Source organism: Orycteropus afer, unplaced genomic scaffold (assembly GCF_000298275.1).
Source record: "Orycteropus afer afer isolate SDZICR_OR568_19922 unplaced genomic scaffold, OryAfe1.0 scaffold00049, whole genome shotgun sequence".
Taxonomy (NCBI): Eukaryota; Metazoa; Chordata; class Mammalia; order Tubulidentata; family Orycteropodidae; genus Orycteropus; species Orycteropus afer.
In genome coordinates this window covers 10797225-10814687 of record NW_006921636.1, presented here as the reverse complement: position 1 = coordinate 10814687, position 17463 = coordinate 10797225, and the positions used below count along the sequence as shown (strand labels likewise).

The 17463-nt window shown below is 44.9% G+C and overlaps 1 protein-coding gene across 1 annotated transcript in view; it reads right to left on the bottom strand.

Annotated features, from left to right (window-relative positions):
* Positions 1-3314: 3314 nt before the first annotated feature.
* Positions 3315-17463, bottom strand: part of NCOA5 (nuclear receptor coactivator 5) — a 29237-nt gene continuing 15088 nt past the window's right edge. Inside the window, exons 3-8 of the mRNA XM_007938356.1 lie at positions 10708-11016; positions 9658-9794; positions 8735-8861; positions 6032-6231; positions 4365-4685; positions 3315-3904 (exon numbers count right to left, since the gene is read on the bottom strand). Of these exons, the coding sequence (XP_007936547.1) occupies positions 3315-3904; positions 4365-4685; positions 6032-6231; positions 8735-8861; positions 9658-9794; positions 10708-11016 (1684 nt within the window). The remainder of the gene's footprint in view (positions 3905-4364; positions 4686-6031; positions 6232-8734; positions 8862-9657; positions 9795-10707; positions 11017-17463) is intronic.

The window sequence follows — 17463 nt, the reverse complement described above, 5'->3', positions numbered from 1 at the left end:
GCGCCCTTTGTCCCCAGAGAAGGCGCGTTGGCTTGGCTCCCTTCCCCCCAGGGCACGTCAGTGAGGGGGTCAAGCCCTGCATGCTTGTGCCAGCGCCCTCCGGGGCTAGGTACAGTACCTTCAGCCCCATGGCTCTGGCCTGCGCACCTAATTAGACATCCTGCCCACATCCCAGAGCTGGGACCATTGGGTACTCGTGACCTCACCACCTCCTTTCCTTTGAGCCCAAGGCAGAGCTGATGCCATCCAGATCGAGCAGGTGTGGCTGGAGGCCGGCAGGTCTGTGGGTTAGGCCAAGCCCGTTCAGATTTGTTCAGGGAACTGGATGTATTCTTCTAGATACCAGTCAGAAAGCTGGAGGTGTCAGGCCCCAGCTTCCTCTCCTCCAAACGACCTCCTTCCGAGAACCACAGCCCTTTTCCTGGGGCCTGAGCATTCCTGAGCTGAAAGAGGGGGCTGAGCACAAGGCCAAAGGGGGGCTTTATCAACACAAATTAGGGAACCAAAGTTGCACTGTTTGGGCTCAGACTGTCTGGTTGGCAAGAGCAGTCCCCGTTGATGAAACACACATACCACAACAAAAACCCGTTTTCTGTGCTACATGTGCAATATTTGTTATGAATGTCATCACGTCACTCATCAAATTATCTTTACACTGTAGCTAGATGTTCCATGTCCATTCAAGTGACTTTTATTCTGAGTGCAATATTTCAATAGCCTTGTAGTGATACTAGTGTTGCTTTTGTTTTAGACGATCTATGTGCAGGGCAATGCAATGAAATTGAAACCCCTTGTAAATAGGAGAGGTTGCAAACCAAATCAAGAGTATTTATTACTATTAGGCCTGCCTTTACTTTTCTGTGTTTCGGTATTCCGCATTATGCCTCAGTATTGATCTTGTGTTCTTTGTGCCAATATGAAAGGAGGGTTGATTCTTTCCTTTATTGTTGAATGCTCCCATTTAATGCTTTACAGCTTTTACTGTATTAATTTTTTAGATTCCCGTCTGCACAAAATGCAATAAAAATAATTTTATTATACCCTTCATGGCCTAAATTGTGCTATTGGGACAATTAAGAGGGGAGAATTAGTGAGTGGAGAGAGGAATTCAAGGTGGCCTCGATTCCTGAGGGGTAGGACTCTCAGGTCTGGTCTAGTTTGACAGTTCAGGGCACTGTCCTGGAGGGACAAGAGGCTTGGCAGGAGGGGCTGGTGGAGTGTGGGGCACTAGATCTCCATGTGGTTAGCGTTAACTCTTTTGAGGTTAGGCTTAAGAGTGCTCAGTATTTTCGTCCCTGACCCACTGGAGGCTTTGTGCCAGTCGCTTCCCCATAGCCACCACACATCCTCCAACTGGAAAGATGCTGTGTTCTCCAAGGTTCCTTCTGTGATCCTATGGGTCTGCCCTGCACAATGGTCAGAATAAACCAAAACCAAACTCACTGCCATGCAGTCAATTCCAACTCATAGTGACCCCTAGTGAATTTCCAAGGCTGTCAATCTTTACCAAAACAGATTGCCCCACCTCTCTGTGGAGCAGCTGGTAGGTCAGAACCACTGAGCATTTGGTTAGCAGCCAAATGCCTTAACCAGGACACCACCAGAGCTCCCTTCATGGGCAGAATAGGGGGACAAGGGAGAGGGAATCAGATCAGGGGAGTGCCCTGCAACCCCTCCCTCCCACACTGGCTGCCAACCAGAAATGTCCCTTAACATTCCAGTTTTCCTTTACCAGACTAAGAGGACAAGCCCGCTGACACACTGAAACAGAAGCAAGGATGCTTAACTAGCATTCTAATTAACCAGCAGGCTTTCTGCTCTGAGCTGTCAGTATAGCTTCTAACCAGGTGAGCTGCGTAAGGGAAGTTAAGGTTACAAAATGTTTTGAGACAGGCCAGAGTCCTCAGGGCAGGCTAAAGCTCCATCCGGGATCCCCACCTTTCTTCTGACTTTGCTTAGAAGTCCCCAGAAAGAGGTATTGTAGAGTCACACCCAAAAAAGATGAACACAGCTTTCACTCTTTCATTTTAATTAAAAAGTAACCATTGCATTTTATTAACAACACAAGAGTTCCAAAGAGGGGAAAAAACCAATAAAAAACCACTCTGTAACACAAATGGGTCAGAACATAAAATACTGCCATCTGGGGACCTTGTTTTTGAAACCACTGTTTGCTCAGCCACCGGCAGGGACTCAGCTCAAGTCCCTTGACCCCCTTGCCTGGGGCCCCCTGGAGACTGAGCTCTAAAGGCTCTAATGAGCACAGTCCCAGGGGAGAGGGCAGCCTCCTTGGGCTCCATTTTAGAGCAGTAGCAGAGGCCCTCCCGTAAACAATTTCATTCTTGCTCAAAACTAACAAATGGTCACCTGAATTAAGAATATACCCAACCACCAAAAGTCTGATATCAAAATGGTCTCTACCCCCTGCTTCTGAGAAAAAAAGAACTCTTAGCTGAAACCAAGAGCTGACTTTTTGAGCCAAAAGCTTGAAACAATCACTGAAAAAAATGGGTGCTTGATGCCAGAGTCTAGAGTTGCCTTCTGAGAACTGACTCCTTGAGCCCATCCCCTGGGGGAAGACGCTGCCAGAGTAAGAGCTGAGTGGTTAGGCCCTAGACTCAGTCTGTGTTTAAACTTATGGTGACTTGAGCTGTTCAGCCTGATGGCCATTTTCCAACAAAATATAAGAAACAAAAACAAAAATAAACCACCTTGGCTCAGACAGAAGAGTTCCTGCTCAGAGGCTGCCCCGACTGCTCCAGAACAGCTGATGGATACATCCTCAAGCTGCCAACCTCACTCTTGCTCAATACATGTGGGATGGGGGCATGACGGCCTGTACCTGCCTAAGAGCTACGCACAGCCTGGGCGGGGCTGACGGCAGGGGCTCGAGTCTGGTCAGTGTGTGCTGGGCTGCGAAGCCTTGGTGGGTTAAAGATGAACAAAGCTAGTGGCTACTGAAGTGATAATGCCATTTCAAACTCAAACCAGCTGGGGCCTAGTTTCTTCTCCCTTTCCTTTCCCAAATCCAGCTGATGGAGGGACCAGGGAAACCCATCAAATATAAACAGCCCAGACACCCAGCTACCCCAGAGAGATTTATTTTCTGAAAACAAACGAACCAACAAATGCAGACTCTGGAAGGAATAAGCAACACAGCTGTGGGCAGAGGAGAGCAGGTGGTAGAAACTGTGGACATTTGGTGTGGACCTGGATGGGCGCAAAGAACACCTTCCGACAACTCTAGTTAGAACGCGTTAAGTGGGAAGAGGCCAGGGGACAAGGGGAATGGGGGGTAATTGAGAGATTGAGCCTCAGTAATGCCTCTGATAAGATCCCAAGGGGGCCTGGGACCGCCCCACCTGTGCTGTGGTCTGGCTAACCAGGTGGGACAGAGCAGGGCCACTCTGGATCAGGGTGTCCAGAGCCTTCTGTACACTTGGATTGTCAAAGTTGATACCTGTGGAAGACACGGGCCTCTGGCTAGCCATGTTGCTGGCAGATGCCAGGCGACTGGATGGCTGGCCAAAGAGCCCTTGGGAAGGAGCCCCAGGCCTGGGGCCCATGTTCCGGGTAGATCCTGCCTGTCCCAAAAGGTTTGGAGGCTGACTGCCAGAGGCCTGTGATCTTTGCTGAGGCTGGTTGTTCGCTGCTGTGGAAAAATTCTGGTTCTGAGTGCTCACAGCAGCCATGGAGGGGGATGCAGAGCTGCTATTGGCTGCAACTGCGCCACTATTGAAGAGGCTGAGGATTTTGGCCTGAAGCTCTTGCTGGGAGGTGGAGGTTGCAGCTGGAGTGGGTGTAGCAGAGGGGAGCGCTTGGCCGCTCTGGAGCGGCTGGGAGCTCGACTGTGTCTTCAGCGAGGCACCCGAGGTCGCCCCGAGTGGTTGGCGGGAAATCGTGCCTAGAAGACAGAAGGAGGAGGTATACGGGTGAAGTACCCCTCAAAGGCAGGAGGCCTAGCAGTCAAGGGAAGAACAATAATCACTGAGTCACATCATCACACAATACACAGATGATAACATCAATTTCCCAAAGGGGATACTTCATGGTGTGTGCTGTTTCCAGACAACAGTCAAGCTTCCCCAGACAACGTCTTAAAAAAGGAGGGCATATATCTTGGCTACGGGAGGCCAGCAATGCTTGTTGAACCCACCACCACATTAACTACAGGGGACAGAATGCAGCGCCCAAATTCTAAGTTACCCCTATTATCAGCAGGAATGAACCATGGGAGAGCCCAAGAGACGGGCTCACTTCCCTTACCCACCCCAAAGAGCCTGGCCTGCCACCCTCCCCACAGAGCCTGGGGATTAGAGAAATGCAGAGTCAGAACTTCACCTCGGCCCTGCCACGTAGCTCACCAGGCAGAGAGTTGGTGCTGCTCCTCAGAAGCCGCTCCTTCCGCTCCCGCAGGTAGTTGATGATCTTGTCGGTCTCTTCAGCAGTGAGGTACCTGTTGTCTGCCAGCAGGTTGATGAGGCTCTGGATGGCGGGAGGGTGCCCCCCTCGCCCTCCTTCCTCTGGGCCACCACGCTCCCTCTCCTGGATGACAGCCTCATCAGCCATCTTGGCTGCCTGTCTGGCAACCTCTTCTCGTTCTTTCTCCCGGCACTCGTTTTTGTAGCGCTCGTAATTCCTGGCCACCAGCACCATGGCATCTGCCTGGGGCATGTTGCGATGCTCTGTGGGAGGAAATGACAGGAGCTATTTTCTTCCATGACAGATCTGAGTGCCCACCTGCTGGACCGTACCAAGCCTTTCCTAACCTCATACCAGCAAAAAAATCATCTCAGTGATGAAAAGCCCTAGAACTGGGAGAAGGGGGCAAAGAGGGATGAGGGTTGGGCAGAGAGGTGAATGGGTCTCTGGTGTGAATGCAAACCTCTTAACAGAGCTGATTCTTTGGAGAATTCCTAGATCACAGACTTGTAGTAAAACCAAAGAAACATGACAGCCTCCCACAGAGTCAAACAGACCATGTGGAGAATAACCACAGGAGGTGGGTCCGGCAGCAGGAGGCCCAAGAGCCCCTCTGTAAAGCCTGGCTCTCTACTGTGCTCCTTAGGGTACAACTGGCCCTACTGTTTCTCAATCTGTCAGCTCCAACTTCATTGACCATCAAAGGTCATAGACTTAAGCTCAAAGTGTGATCCTAAATAACCTCTTCTCCTCACCCCTAGGCAACATGGTTTCCATGGTGTTGAGAAGACTTCTCAGAACTTTGTATCAATTTCCTTACACATCTTGGGGACTACTCCATGAAGAAATACCTGACCCACTGGAGCTCTATATGCATTCTACGGTTATGGGCGTAACAGGTCAGACAAATAGAGATTCTGAGTGTTGCAGGGAAAGGGCAAAGTCTGTCCTGTGGCACCCTGTGCAGTAAGGGCATCAGGAAGGGCACCAGCTGACTGAGTCCCAAAATTTTGGGCTCCAAGTACAGAGGTGTCTTTGGAGTCAGGGAAGAACTTAAAGGACCCTGAGCCAACACCGGTGGGTAAGGAGGGAGGACTGGGGCCTCCTCCCTGCTCTCACAGCTCCTCTGCTCACTCCTCCAGCAGGCTGCAAATAGTATTTTGAGTGCCTGTTATTACTCTCTGTTTACCATTAGAAAAGTTAGGTGAAAGTCAGGCTTCCACTGCAGTCAGTGTGTACGAGCCACAGGTGTCCTGGGGTTAGCTCTCACAGGGGGTGTCGAGGGTGAGCATCTCTTCCCAACCTCCCTCAGTGACTTCAAGCTGGTGGCTTGCTACAAACCAGCATCCCTATGCCCAAAACCAGTTGTTAAACATGCCAGCACATCACTGATATACCTAATGGCTGAATGTACTATCTTATGTAACTGATGGCTGAGAATTGTAGCCACTGAAAAAATATCAGGTGAAGAAAGACTATGCAGGTATCTTCTAGTCCTTACAGAGGCCCCATCACAGGTAGCTACAACTTGGCTCTGAGGAGTAACACATAAAAGAATTAACAGACTAGTGACCACTCCTGGACTTCTGACCCAACTGGGAATGTGTACCTTGTGGGGTTCCAAACATGATGTTGACGGTGCAGGAGCGGTGAATCTGGTGCTGCTGGGTGATGACAATAGCAAAAGGAGATCCTCCCCTGCTAACATCTTCCAAAGCTTGTGAAAGTGACACCTCCGTGTTGAGGAAGATCAAGTCCACTACCATGCCTAGGTCTCGCACTTTCCGCCCCACAGATTCAGCATAATCTCTGTAGAAATAAACAGGACCTAGGTAAGCACAGATCAAACCCTAGTGCCCCGCTTTGCTCAACACCAATCCCCTCTTTCCACTGGCTCAGAACTGCTCTGGGATGAGTGAAGCCACACAGGAAGTTGCCAGTAGCATAGTATGTAATAGCCAGGTCCTCCCCTTGGTTCTCTCATCCAGCTGTCCTTCCTGAACCACCTTGCCGTCCAGGCCTGTGTGGCACATGTCCATCTTTGCAGATGCTGTGTAACACAACGGGAAGACACAGGCTGTAAAGGTAGAAGGATGAGTTTGGATTCCAGCTCCACCATTTGATTTGCAAAGTTGTGAAGCCTTCGGCAAGACCCTTCACCTTTTACAAACTTCATTTTCTTTACCAATTAAAACAAAAACAAAACCCCACTGCTGTTGAGTCGATTCTGACTCATAGCAAACCCCACTGGGTTTCTGAGGCAGTAAATCTTTACAGAAGTAGACTGCCTAGTCTTCCTTCCGTGAAGTAGTTGTAGGTTTGAACCACCAACCTGGTTAGCAGTCAGATGCCTTAGGCACTGTGCTACCAGAGCTCCTTTCTTTACTAACAAAATAGGAATAATACAGCTCAGAATGTATCATTTCTTTGACCTTCCTTCAGTCTAAATTAAATCCTTGATACACAGTCAATTCTCATTATTCATGATAATTATGTTCCATAAATCACTGTGAACATGGAATTTACAAATGTTGAACCCATTCCTGGAGGAAATACAAGGTTAGGTTCCCGTGAGTCTCTGGTCACACATTTTTATCAATCTACTGACACCGTAATAGATGTGGTTGATTCACTAATAGTGAACTCATGGCCAATAGCACTCCTGCCTAAACGAAGCTTATCTAACACGCATATTTGTCTCCAGAAGGCACAGCACAGCCTTCGTGAGCTAGACTATGCTTGGGGGATATCTTAAACAGTGAAATGACCAACAAAAATGCAAAAAGCATGGCATTAATAGACTCCAAAAAGGATACCTGTTTATGGTATAAGAGCTAAACCAAGAAGACAATCTTGTTTGAACTCAGCTGGGAACGTGTTTGCCAAGCAACTTAAACTTTTCACCATTCTGGACTTATCTATGACCATAGAATCACCCAAACACTGATTCTGAGATTACAAATACATTTCAGTGAGTAAATAAATTCACAAACATGGTCTCTGTAAATAATGAGGACTGACTGAATTCTCTTTGCAAAGAACTCAATCTGTCATCTGCCAAATGAGGGTAGAAGCACCACAAGGGGCCATGTGTTTGTTCACTACTACAGCACCATTTCCGAGCATCCACGGTACATTTAGTCGGCCTTTTTAAAAAAAAAAAAAAAAAATTGCTGACTGAACATGTAATATGATCATTATGAGGATTAAAAATAATTTATGTAATTTATGTAAAGTACCTAGGATAGGACAGTACAAAATAGGTACTCAGAAAACAATAGCTATTATTATTTGTTAAAAAGAAGATATCTACAGTTAAAGCAGCATTTATCTTTGAACAAGGCAGCCCCAGAGCCCGCGAACTCCGCCTGCTGCTGCTGTCTCAACACCTACTTCCCTAGTCACTGCGCCTTGAAATTAGCTCTTTAACCCCAAACTGCTAGAAAATACATGAAGTTATTTGCTAACCGCCTGGGAAAAGAACACAGCTAATGCCAAGCCTGCAAGCTGCCATATCCCCTCTGCCTCTTGGAGGAGAGAATATGGAACGGGAGAATAAAACAGTACTGTGACCTCTAGCTTGACTAACATGGTCACCTAACAGTTCTGCAAGGCCATGACACTTCACAAGGCAGGCTTAGTTCTTGGCTGATAAAGAACAGAGACATGTGTCTCCCAAAGTACTGAGGCTCTGGGCTCACCTCAGGAAGGGCAGCATCTACTGCTCTGCCTGACCAGCCTCCATTCCCTCTTCATTTTGTAATTGGAAAAGCACCTCTCTTCTACTCAGTCTACAGTGTTTTACAGGGCTAATTCTAGTGATAGGCACATGACCTAGGCCTGGCCTATCAGGAGCACTCCTGAACCCCTGGCTAAAGTGACTGGTTCAGAAATGGGAAAACGAGGCAGGTCAATTCAATGAGAAACAATTCTAGAACTTCCGGTGTAAGTACTGGGAAAGAGAAGCTCTCTTTGCACTGGGATGGCTAGGCTACGGAGATAAAAGTCTGGGGGCCAGTGCCATTCAGCCTTTTACAGCAGAAAACCTGCCTTGGAATAAAGGCAACACTGAGGCAGCAGCACTCAGAAACTAAGTCTTGAAGACATGCTCTGACCCTGACTCTATCTGGCCAGGCCTAGACTTTTGTTACAAACTGGTAATTTCCCTTTTGGGCTAACTTCAGTTTGAACTGGGTTTTCTGTCACCCACAACTGGAAGAACTCTGGCTAACGCAGCACAGCACTGCCAAGAGGGAGCCTGCATTTCAATTCTGATCCTTCTTACTGGGAAAAATACCCAAAGGGTACTTACTTAGTCTGCTTGTTGACCACAATTACAGAACAATCCACAGGCCTCTCGGCATCAAAGCGTCTCTGGATTTCATCAAAATATTGACGATAAAGCTCTTCTCTACGTCGTTCCTCACGTTTCAAACGCTCTGCAAAACAGCACCAGGGAAAACTGAAATAAGGACTGTATGTATCCTTTTACAAAAATAAGCCACAGGCCTGATTTCAAATCCCAACTACTTGTAGGCAAGGGTCATGACACTTATCTTCTCTTTCTTTGAATTAATCCTGTTGTGTACCTCCTAAAAACTCTAAGCATTATTTTTACTGTTATAAATTCCCCTAAATTGAACAGCTGGATTAAAAGGCATGGTCATTTTAGTACCTCTAATACCTATGCCAAACCGCTCTCTAATAAAGCTGTACCAATGTAATTTATGCATCTGGAGGTAGACTTTAAGTGCCTACTTCTCCAGACCTTAAGTCAACACTGGGCATAATCATTTGTTTTCATTCTTGCCAATTTGACTGGTAAAAAATGGTATTTCATTATGATTCTAATTTGCATTTTTGGAGACAATTAAGACTTTTACTGACAGCTGCTTATAGTTTGTTGACTTAGATAATGCAGATAGTTCTAGTTACTGGTAACTGGGCCAAAAAGCAACCAGCTACCATCTTCTGTCTTTTTCTTACCACTGGAATTTCATATTTATTTCTTCTTGTTGGATGACTAAACCAGATGACGGTACTAATTTGCATTTAAAGAATTATTTCCAAGCAGAATGTTCTTTACATACTTATAGGCTGTTTATATTTCTTCCTTTTGTGCATTGCCTGGCCAAATTACTAGCTCTTTTTCATTCAGAGTGTTAGTTGTTAGTTTCCTTTTTTTTTGTAAAATGTTCCACTAATAATAGGGATAGATTGTTTCTGCTACTTTACCTTTTGTACGAGACTGACTTTCTGGGCCTGGAGGGCCTCGACCATCAAAGCTATCTCTGTAACGGTCAAAATAAGTGTCATCCTTCCTCCTGCCATAGTCATCCATTCGCATGTATCGGTCGTAAGAGCCTTCTCTCCTGAAATGTTAGGGAAACGTGTACCAAGTTAAAATCGTCTTATCCTGCAAAAATGAGATACAGAGATCCTTCAACAACATCTGGCCACCGCTGAGGAAATGAGTATAGTAAGGCATGGGACTAGACAAATGAAGCCCGCACCTGGGATTCATGGCCTATCAGTTCTGTGGCTGCAGCTGAGTCACCCTGCCTTTGGTACCAAACAACTGGGGGGATGAACAGAGATGACATACCTAAAACAGTTGGCATAGTCCCTGGAACATAGTAAATGCAAAATAACTGGTAGTAATTATTGAGACTAGTCTCAAGAACCAAGTCCCACACGTGACCCTGTGCTTTTGCACTGCTGGCACAATTTGCACTTTTTCCATTTGCAGAATGTTGCCTTTCATAGGTCACAGAGAGAGACCTAGACACATTCACGAAGTCAGTCTAATTCACCAGTCCTTAACATGTGCAGCAGATTATTTACTGAGCAGCACCTACCACTTGATAGACACTGGGAACAGAAGGCTGAGAGTCCCTGTCCTCCTAGAATCCCCTCCCATTATTACTGTGGTGAAAACATACATAATAAAACAAACACATCTCAACAATTTCCAAATTACAATTCAGTGAGTGACTACATTCTTCACGTTTTGTGACCATCCCACTATTCTTTTCCAAATCATTCCACCACTATTAATATAAATTTAAAGCTTCCTAAGCAAAAAAGCTTTTCTCCCATGACTGATAACCAATAACCATCTCTGGTTTCTATGTTTGCTTACTCCATGTAAAATCATACAGTATTTGTCCTTTTGCCAATGGCTTATTTCACTCAGTATGATGAGGTTTTCAAGGTTCATCCTTACCGAACTTTTGATTAGTTAAGGCCCTTAAAAAATAATAAGCAGAATGGCTGTGTACATACCTGTACACAGGATCTCGGGAGTCTCGCACGTCTCTGTATCGGTCATACACAGGCTCTCGGTGATCTCGAAAATCCCTGGAGTCTCTTAGGTCACGAAAGTCTCTAAGATCCCTCATGTCCCGAGCATCACGCATGCTTCTGCTGTCTCTGGGGTCCCGCATGTCTCTGCTGTCTCTGTGGTCCCGCATGTCTCTGTGGTCCCGGGCATCCCGGCCATTTCTGCCATCTCTGGGATCTCTCCTTGGACTTCCTCGAATTGGGGATCGATCATGCCTCGTATCTCGACCGTCTCCAAACCCATATGGATCCCTGTAGAAGGGAGCAAGGAGATGCTAAGACAAAGGAATGGAGGTAGCAAACTCTTCACCTCTTACAGGAAGAAGTCCCTACCCACCAAGTGTTTTTTTCCTCCAAAGCACAGCAGTCAAACAGTGAAAACAGGACTAAAATTTTCAGGACAGTCACCCATTTGGTCAGTAGATAAAGGCAAATAGGTTCTAGAATCTCAAAAGGTTAGGATGGATATCAAAGAAAGAATGCATGACCAAAGTCAAAGGTTGACTGAGGCAACCCCTTACATCAGGATTCACGGGGTAATTCAGTATTCTTTCACATGACAAACTACTATCTCAGTCTCAATAGGTTTCAAAGTGAAAGTACCTAGAACTTATTTTCTCCCATCAGACTTTTTTTTTAGAGATTTAAAAGGAGGGGAAGGAGATGTTGGGGGTGGAGTTAAGAGGCAAGACTCATATAGAAAAAAAAGAGCAAATGGCATAATCTCACACAAAGTAATGGTGGTCAAAGGAGACACCCTTAAAGTACAGAAAACTTCACTTACAACATCTAGCAAGATAATCAAACTGCAGGGGTGGGGCACAGTATGGTAACACACATGTAAAGAGCAATCAGGTTCTCTAACACAGCTCGTCAATCTCATACTCTGAGAATTTATATAGAAAATTGGCTTCCTTTTGTCCAAGTTTTTTTAGAAAACAGTGTTCGAAGTCACAGACACGCCCGGACTGCTTGGACTCAATATTCTCATGAGATAGTCCATTCCACTGGAAACTCATTCCCAACGTATCTAAAATTAAACTTCTTCCTCTTACCCCATCAGTCCCATTTCTGACTTCACTTCTGACAAAAATCACCATGTCAATTTACCACAGTTTAATTTAAGCTCCTGAAAGTTAACTTTGATTTTTCATTTCCTATCTCCATTAAGTGACTTAAAGTCCTGTTCATTTTATTGTTCCATTCCCATTGAATTCGTAAATTCAATCTAAGCCCTTATTTCTATGCTGGTAAGGAGCTCTGGTAGCGTAGTGCCTAAGGCACTTGATTGCTAACCAGAATGCTGGTGGTTCAAACCCACCATCCACTCCTCGGAAGGAAGATGGGGCAATCTACTTCCGTAGTGACATTGCCCTGGAAACCCAAGGGGAGGGGTCGCTATGAGTTAGGTCCGACTCGATGGCATATAACAACAACAACAATACTACATCATCATCAAAAGAGTTTCCAGAAAACAAAACAAAAACCAATCTTCTAACCAGGCCTCTGGCCACCCCTCTTCAGCAAGTATGCCCCCCGCCCCCCATCTCACGCACGGTGACTATCCACCCGTCAGTGGAGGCCTCTGGGTGGCTACCATGCTGAGCATGTTTCAGCCGAGCTTCCAGACTGAGACTAGGAAGAAAGGCCTGGTGATCTACTTTCAAAACCAACAAACAAAAACCCAACGGAGCAAAGTGATCTGATCTGCAGCTGATCATGGGGACGGTGCAGGACTGGGCAGTAGTGCTTCCTGCCATTGTACTTGGGGTCCACCTTGAGTTGAAGGCTAACCACCATTTCCCTGATATAACCACCTCACACTTCTACTTACGCTGTTCCTACGATTAAATTCCTAGAATATGTCTGTCTCAGTGTTTTTGTTTATATGGTTTCTCTCCTGTACTACTCTACGTATCACCCAATTCTCACAAGTAAGTTCATGTGCCACATTTTCCAAGGAGTCTTTCCTAACCGTCCTACCTAACCTTCCTAGTAATCACTGGTCTCTCCTTCTGCTCAACTTTCAGAACACTTATTATTTTCATTATTCACCTTGATCTTAGCATAGTCTTTACACTGGAATTTATTTATTTTTTAAACTATGCAACATTTTTTATTGTTACAGAAACCACACACAGCAAAATGTACACCAACCTATTAATTTCATATGTACAATTCAGTGACACTGATTGTATTTTAAGTGGCAGCCAGTCTCATTTTCCTTCTCTGAACTGTCCTTTCTCCATTAACAGAAACTCACTGCCCCTAAGCTTCCCAGGTAACCTTTGGTGTTGCTGTTGATGGGGCAATCTACTTCCGTACCACCTCGGAAACCCAAAGGGAGTCATCACAGAGTCGGAACTGACTCGATGGCAGGGAGTTTGGTTTGGTATTTTGAGACAGTTCTTTAAAATTTCTTTACTAAGCAATTTTTCATGACAATGTTTTGTTTGATCCCCTTTAAGGATTATCTCCTCCATAAAGCCTCCCCCGAAAATGCTTATCTTCACCAATAAATATGCTCCTCCTCCAGTTGCTTCTATTTCAATACACAGCACACCCGCCTACTTAATTGCTCAAGCCAGGAAACTGGGAGTCACCTGTCCCTTATAGCATCATCCACCCTTGCAACATTTCCAAATTCTGTTGATTCTTTCTCAAAAGTTACCAATTCTTCCCACTTTCCTTTACTGCCACTGGTAACCAAAGGCCAACCCATAATCATTCCTCACCAAAATCAAAGCAAGTCTTCTAAAGCAGTCCCCAGTTTCGGTTAGTCTCTCCTTTTATCCTTCTCCAAACAGATGACTCTAGAGTGATCTTTTAAAAATACAAAAACTTCTTCACTGGTTTCCCACAGTATTAGAATAAAACCAAAATCTCTACTAAGGTCTTACATGATCTTGGCTCTTGTCTTGTCGATCTCATCTCACCCTTTCCATAGTCGACCACTCTCTTTGCCACACTGGCTTTTCAGTTATAATTAAGGTTTTCCCCAGTCTCTCCACTTGAGCAGCAGGAACAGATCCATACTCATTTGCTAGGTCTCAGCGTAAATATCCCTTACTCAGATTACTCCCTGGAATCTGTTCATGTCCCTAAATCCTAGCCACAATCACTTACAGCATTTTGTTTTACTTACACTACTCACCACAATTTGACATTACATAATTATTTAATGTTGGCCCCTCCTACCAGCCTGTAAGCTCCAGGAGGACAAAGGCCATGCCAGTTTGATTCCTCACTATAAACCTACCACGTAAACTAATGTTAATTTGTGCTGTAAATATGAATGTTGCTTCTGAACACACTTCTATTACTGCATTTATCACACTTGCTAATTACTTGTTCCTGTCCTTCCCTACCAAACAATAAGCTCCCTGGAAGGCTTTGTATTCCTGGGACACAGCATGGAGTTTCGTAAATATATAATGAACTGAATTATTCAACTAAACTGTAAGCTTCTACAGAGCAGGTATCATGTTTTGTTTATACTGCCATCATCTACCATGATCTCACATACAAGCATTCATCATGTCATTACTTTGGTAGAAAACCTGAATTTCACTTATCTATACAGGCAGAGCAAAACCAATTTAAATGCCAATTTCGCGTCCATGAAAAGTCCTGGTCATATATTTTAAGGCTCACTAGCATTTCTGATTTGTGGGAGCACATATATGGAAGACCAGGAAATTTACATGACAGCTAACATTTTTTTCTTAATAGAATAAGATGCAGACTAACCAAGCTTCTTACTTTAACTTTTCCTACTATGTCATATAATTCTCCTAACATGTGTAACATCTGCTATAGGGTATGTGTGCAAACACTCAAGATTCAAAGACAGGGACAACTACAAAGTACTTTTTGATAATTAAAGATTGGCAGATAAACTTGCCTTGGGGAGCAGAGAGAAGTCAGAGGTGAAATCAGCATTTGTGCTCTTGGCAATCAGGGTTGAGAGGTACTAGCCTGACAGACCAGAGACCACACACAAGCCTGGGGTGGTGGAATGGTAATAGGAAAGCAGATAGTACCACCAGGTCAGAGCACGTTACTCACAGTCTCAGAGATCTTATAAACGCCATGTTTGGTTCTCACTCTTTTGAACCCACTGAAAAACCTTAACTTACCTGTCTGTCAGAGTCCATCCCTTGAGGTTGATTATAACCCTAGATTCCCAAGGACTGGGTTTATGCTTCCAGTTTGAGACTGGAAAGCCCTCCCCTCTTCCCTGAAAGAATGAAAAGTCCATATGCAACAAAATTACTACCCCCCAATCGCCTTTGGGTAAAAATATGCTATTTACAAGGCAGAAAAGAACCAAAGGAATAGTCAAAATAGGAACACAGAAAGTAATTCTCTAAAATGAAAAGGCAAAGCTTTTTTCTTTTTTCCTAAAGAGGAACAGTAGGGCAGACTGCTGCTTGTGTAGAGTCAGAAACAAACAAACAAATAAACAAACAAACAAAAAAAAACCCTTTAAGACCCAAACAAAGAACTCCCCAGAACAAAAGAGCCCCTGCTGCTCCCCCAACATCTTTCTCAAAACACAAACACAGCTAACAAAGGGCAGAACTCAGACTGCCACAGGACAAAGCAGAGGAGGCTTGGCCTCAGGAGCAAGTGGAGTAAAAGCGGGTTTCTGGATCATAAGGTTCACAGTATCATCCTATGGCACCAGTGTTGTTTTACTAAAGGAGACCAGATGCAGCAATACCTGTAGGTACCAGGTCACTAAAGGTCAAAAAAAAAAAAAAAAAAAACAACACAGCAGTCCCTGGGTTATGAACGGGATTCGTTCCTAACTGTGTCCTTAAGTTCTTTTTGTAGGTTAAGTCAGACCAGGTGACTACGGTTCTTATTTAGCCTTACTTTAGTCCAAGGAAAGGCTCAAAGCCTTTTCAATGATTTAAAAGCTACAAGTGCAGGAAGTGAAGGTGACAGTGATGAAGATTTTGTTGCACAGGGACTGGAGTAGGGGGCTTGGTTCAAATGTCTCAATATGAATGCAAATTTACATAACAATCACTTGTTCATGACCTGGGAACTGACTATAGTTAAAAAAAATTCAGCACTAAAGTTCACAAACTGAAGGCAAATACAACTAAAATTCTGCTGTAAATTCTTCAGCTATTCAGCAGGGAGGAAATAAGCAAATGCTCTTTGCTTTGAGAGAAATACAGTCATATCATCTGGAAACAAGTGAGTGGTAATGGGGACATGGGTAAAGGGAGAAACGGTAGCTCAAATGGCAAACCATGCTTGTGAGAGAACAGCTCCTCCTCCTGTGGACTAAAGGGGATATGGCGATCCACAGGCTTTTGTGAGCCTACAAGGTGAACTGAGAGGCGACCTTGGAGGACTTTGAGCCTTTGAGTTTCTCAGGTCCAGGAGGGTGTTGTTTGGCCTCAGTTGTACAGATCAGGGAGAAAGACTCTTTCCTTTTCTGCAGAGGTCAGCATCTTCTTTCTTCCATTTTGTTCACCAGAATATTTTCCTTACAAGGACTAGCCTGTTTTGCCTCTGAAAAAAAATCTTCCACCAGCTCTTCCAACTTCCGTCTGTAATCTGAACAGTTGGCTGCTGGCTGTGATGGTTCCATGCTACCAGCAGAAGCAAGCAGGATATGGGTGCAATGAGATACCACTTTAACAAATCATACTTCTCCCTCCCTGGGAAGCATGCTGATGACTTTCTCAAGCACAAATGTGATTTTCCTGTTGGTAGAGGTGATGCTTGCTGAGAACTGACGACTCTCCTTCCAAGTGCTAATGCAGAGGTAACCACAACCTGGAATGTCTAACTGTAAGGCCCATCTAGAGCTAGGGCTACGTCACACTCGAGGAGGAACGAAGGCTCTGTGTCTCGTGAGCAGACATCACTTCAGTCTATATAGAATATATCTCAGTCTACAGCCAGGTCATTTCTGATGAGCCAATCCTCAATGACTTTTACCAAGGAGGCAACATGCCTAACACTCTTCACAAATACATGGGGAACATTCTGCAGAGCTTTGCATGCAGTCAAATTCATTCTATTTTGCTCTTCTTTAGGTCATATGGAAAGGTGTGGGAAATAGAGTCTCCACGTCTTTGTAGGGGTATGCGTTGAGACTTGAATTACAAAGGTGTTCCGCTGAAGATGGAAAGTAAGAACATTTGAGGTAAAACCAGAATCATGATCCAATTTCTGAAGAAGGTAAGGACTAATGCATAACAGCAATGATAGACAACTTGCTCAACGGAGTCCAAATGCAGTGGCTCAGTGGTTAAATGAAATCTAATTTAAGGCTGTGTCCTTCCCTCCCATGTACTCCTGTCCCCCCGAGCTGTCTTCCTGTGCATACACAGCCCTTATATTCCCCAATGAGTGTTCATTGGAGAATACAAAGGCTGAAATCTGACCCAGAGCAGGGATCCCTGATGCAGAATTCTGTGCTTTGCTGGCCCAAGACTGCCACAATTATATGTTGACAGCGGAGTCATCAGGGAAGCACATACTTAATAGAAAGCAAAGCCAGCGGAAATATGGCTTATAGAGACATTTAAAGAGGTGATAATCTTGTGAAAACTCAAAAAAGATACTCAAGTGTTTTGACACTCAAGGGTAAAGGCCAGCAAAACAAAGTGTTACAAAGGTATTGCCAGCATGCTTCAAAAACAATTGTCTTTTTAAACACAGACAACAGTG